Consider the following 4522-nt stretch of genomic DNA (forward strand, 5'->3'; position numbering starts at 1 on the left):
ATATTAAGTTTATGATTAGTTGACTATTTTCAACAACTTTCCCCTGTGCTAAGGCAAGTTGTAATTAGTTTTAGGTTCGATTGGACAACTGTTGAAACGTATTGTGGCCACACCAGAAAAACAGAAATAGACCATCATGACAATTTTATTAATAAAGATAGTTTCATGTTATTACGAGATACAAACCTATCACATTATTGTTATAAGTTTGTATTTGTAATATATAATATAAATCCATATAATATGCATATTATGTACAATATAGATAATGTGTTTTTAAATGTGATAAGTTTGTATTACATAATAACATGACAATATTTTGTTATAATGTGAAAAATATCATAACAATAACATTTTCACATGATAGAGATCCATGAACCCTCTTATACAACTGTTCTGTGGTCTGGTTTATATTGCTTCATCAAGTAAATTCTTATAGTGTTCTCAATCTAGATTGCTTCTGATTTCTCCCTTTTATTCTCCAGCTTCTGGAGACTCTTCTCCCGCTGTCGGACCTTGAGGCCCGTGTCAATGTGGCGGTGGATCTAATCACCTCCAGCCACAAGGGCATCAGCCGAGAATTGCTGCACTTTGCAGCCACCACCTTCTACTACAAACTAAAGGCTGCTGATAGCTATGTGCCAGCAACAAAATACCATGGCAATGTGACACTACTGCGTGCCAAAACCAGCAGCGACTATGAACAAAACCTGGGAACAGACTACAAGCTCAGCGAGGTATACAAGTGCACCAAGTTTCAACATGGCCTTTATAAAGGAGAAACAACCTTTGAAATGGTAGCTGATAGAAAGTATTCTTACCTCAACTTTTTTCCTAAAGTTTTAAAATGCATGTCACTGTCTTCATCTGTGGACGGGGGTTTGCTCAGTTGTTGATGAAGATCATGTTTCATGATCATGTTTGAAAGCTCAGGAAAAACATGGTTAATGAACCTTAAGTACAGCTCCTCTCAGACTCACCTGATACCATTTATCAGAGATCATAAAATATCTAGGAAGGGAAGGGAAAAACAGTCAATTATTGAAAATATAGATCTGTTTGAACTTAGTGAAGGTGCAAACAATGTTACTGTTCAAGTTATACAATAATTTTGTCAAGGTTTCTTTGGTAATTCTTGCTTTTTTCCAAATCAACTTACTGCTGGATTTGTTTTCACATCACTGCTGCATATGCAAACTTTAATACTTTAGTAAAAACAAACCTTACATAGGTTTGATAACCAATACCCAACTGACACATGAACTCAATATATATGTTGGTACATACCACTAGGTTTGTAGATTTAGTGGCAGCTTCATAGCAACCATGATCAGTAATATCATTCCTAAAGTGATACAATGTTTTTTTTTTTTTCCCAAACCGGAAACCATGGGTTGAGGGATCTATCTGTGCTGCTTTGAATGAACAGACTGTACTAAGCAGAAGTATAGGGACAGGGTGGAGTCTCATTACAATGCAACTCCTGAGAGATGTGGCAAGAATCAATATTCTGGGGCTTGTTTTTAAGACCTGCCCTGGCCTTGAAGCTCTAGGGTTCACCACAATACTCAACCTGTCCCTGAAGCAGTCTGTGTTAACCACATAACTCAAAGAGATCCATTGCTTTTCATAGAAACTGCCACAGCCTTCATCAATTAGTGTACTGATTATGTTGCTATCACTAAACCCTCACCTTGAGTGCCACCCATAAGCCATGGTTGCCAGCGTCCCCAGGTCTGGGGAGAAAGCAGCCATCAAAGCAGCAAAAACTAACCTGTCAAGTAGCACCAGAGAAACAAAATGGCCACTTTGCCTCAAAGGCTGGAACTGTAGCACATTAAGTCAAGCCTCCATATCACACTTGACTTCCTTAACTTTGCTTACTGCTCCACTTAGGACGTGATAACATTTGCCCTCTATCCAGGCCTGTCCCACCCAGACAGAGAGAGAACACTTATGTCAGGACTGATTCATGAATTTATTAATTGACCTCAGACACAGAGAAAGAGTCCACAACATGGAATTCCTGGGAGTGCAGATCACTGAAGGCTTATCCTAGATCTCACACATGGCGACACTCTTAGAAATCAAGCAGCGTCTCCACTTTCTGTGTTGACTGAAGAAGGTGAGTCTCTCTCTACCTATGCTCACCATGTTCAGTAGAGGCATCTAGAGCATCCTGACTGCCTGCATCAGTGTCTTGTATGGGAACTGCAAGGTCTCTGGCCGTAAGAGCAGACAAAGAAAACAACAAAGACCATCAGTATCTCTCTCTTCAACTCACCAACAGCCTCTTCTTCCCAGACATGGAGAGTCCCTATTGTGAAAACACCACCATCATCTGATGGATTACAACAATGTTGGGAATTCATATCGGGAGGAAATCAATAATCTTGCAGAGTGGTGCACAGAGAACAATCTCCTGATCAACATCAACAAAACCAGTGAGCTGATTGTTGATTTTAGAAAAACTGAGGTACACCCCTGTCTATATCAGTGGAGCTAAGGCGGAACAGGTGAACACTTTTAGTAGAACACTTTTCCCCGGGAGTGAACATCACAGAGAACCTGTCATGGTCATCACACATCTCTATCCTTGTAAAGACAGCAGAAACAACTGTACTTCTTAAGGAAGCTTAAGATGGCTTAATTCCCCTGCAAGTTTTTTTTAACTGCTACAACAGCAGTAGAAAACATCCTACTGGAAACATCACAAACTGGCATGGGATGTGCACAGCCCAGGACAGGAAGGCTGGGTCATTAAAACCACCCAGAACATTGCCACCCATCTATCAAGCGTCAAGCACAGAGTCCAAAGGAATCCCTTGACAAAACCCAACTCCAGCCTGTTCACTCATCTTCTGTCAGGCAAGCAATACAGGAGTATCCACTGGCATACCAATGACTCCAGAGCACTTTCTCTCCTCAGGCTGTGAAACTTCTGAACCACCATGAAAATATTTTTATGACTCTATAATTTTTCATTTTATGTGATTAGCAGAAAGGGAATTGAATATTGAACCTTTTGTTATTATTGCTTTTAAGTATGCTATGTTGGATTGAACTGAAAATATGAGTATGTGTCTACTTGAATTCTGAATAAGTTCTGTCTGTGTCTTCCTTCAGGTATGTGATGGCAAGGTGTCAGTCCACGTCATTGAGGGAGACCACCGTACATTCCTGGAAGGAGAGGGGGTGGAGTCCATCAGTAGCATCATCCACAGTTCACTGGTTGAGCCACGGGTCACAGCAAGAGAGGGCTAGATATGTTATACCTAATCACAGCCTTCACCTCACACTAATTTCACAAGTACATAAATGCATTCCCACAGTAAGTCTTTGCAGACAGCAGGTTTACATTGTGTGCCATTTTTCACTAACATCCCAAATGCACCTTATTCTTCCCCCCACACAATAGATACTCTCTAACCTACCCTAATCTTAACTGTGCTGTCTGTGTAGTAAAAATAATAAAAAGTGTTATAAATAAGAGTAATGTTATTGAAGAATGGTCACATTGAATGACCTCCTGATCTATAAAACCGGTAGTTTTGATAAGACATCATGAAAAGACAATTAACAAAATTATCATTATTCCTTAAATACTGTCATGCCCTGATACTAATGGATATAATTATGCATGTTTGTAACTTTACCACTGTCAAATTGTTGGACTTCAAAATGCCTTTGTTTAACACAGAGCCCCTTGGTTGTTGTGCAGCTTCAATGCAACAAACATGCAAATCATGTCATTGGCTTTGCCTTTCAATACATTATTTTTGGGTTAACAGCCACAAGGTCAGTGATGCTGTTCTGATTCCAAAAACCTGTGACACTGTATTAACAATATTTTAATAGTGATGTACTTAATATGTTTGGAACATAAATGTCTCACTTAATTTAGCATCTTTTCCCAAATTGGCTTGTAGATTGTAAATGAATAGTAAGGCACCTGTTGAATGCGGACATACCTGAACAGCAAGTCTCTGAGCAGCAGGGGATCCTCTCTGTCCTGGGATCTTTGCTGAAAGGCTGTCCTCCCAGAGCTGTCTCTGACTCCCATGATCTCACCTGGATTCATAACCCAAAACCAGCAGCCCAGTCCCACAAAAGAACAGTCAACCTGACTTCTGAGGCCTCTAATCTGGTCTATGAAGGGTCACGTTACTTGAGGCAAATGTGGTGATTGATTGCAGTGAAAAGGAGAAGGATGTGACAGTACTGTGTATGCTCTTTGCTCATATTGTAATATTTTCAGTATGCATTGTGACAACTAATAAAGGCATCTCACAAAGTTCCTTATGACTATTTTGTGTTTTTCTTGGAAAATATGATGTGTGAATGTCTTGATTTCTGTGTGGGATATCAGTACGACATGCTCTGTATGTATACTGTGAAAACCGCTTAAGGCAGAGAATATGCTGTATACTGTACATGGGAGGAACACAGTTGGATTCAGTATAATATAGACAAAGGTAATAACCGTAAAAATGATATTAGGGTCACTTGGAAGAAAAAAACA

General features: G+C 39.7%; 1 protein-coding gene across 1 annotated transcript; it reads left to right on the forward strand.

Annotated features, from left to right (window-relative positions):
- Positions 1 to 476: 476 nt before the first annotated feature.
- fasn (fatty acid synthase) lies at positions 477 to 4298 on the forward strand (the record flags this gene model as incomplete). The annotated part of the gene is made up of 2 exons (XM_018666525.2): positions 477 to 737; positions 3127 to 4298. Coding segments are annotated over 2 exons (399 nt in total), but the record flags the coding sequence as incomplete, so codon positions are not given.
- Positions 4299 to 4522: the final 224 nt, after the last annotated feature.

This window comes from Lates calcarifer, unplaced genomic scaffold (assembly GCF_001640805.2).
Source record: "Lates calcarifer isolate ASB-BC8 unplaced genomic scaffold, TLL_Latcal_v3 _unitig_5781_quiver_2303, whole genome shotgun sequence".
NCBI classification, from domain to species: Eukaryota; Metazoa; Chordata; class Actinopteri; family Centropomidae; genus Lates; species Lates calcarifer.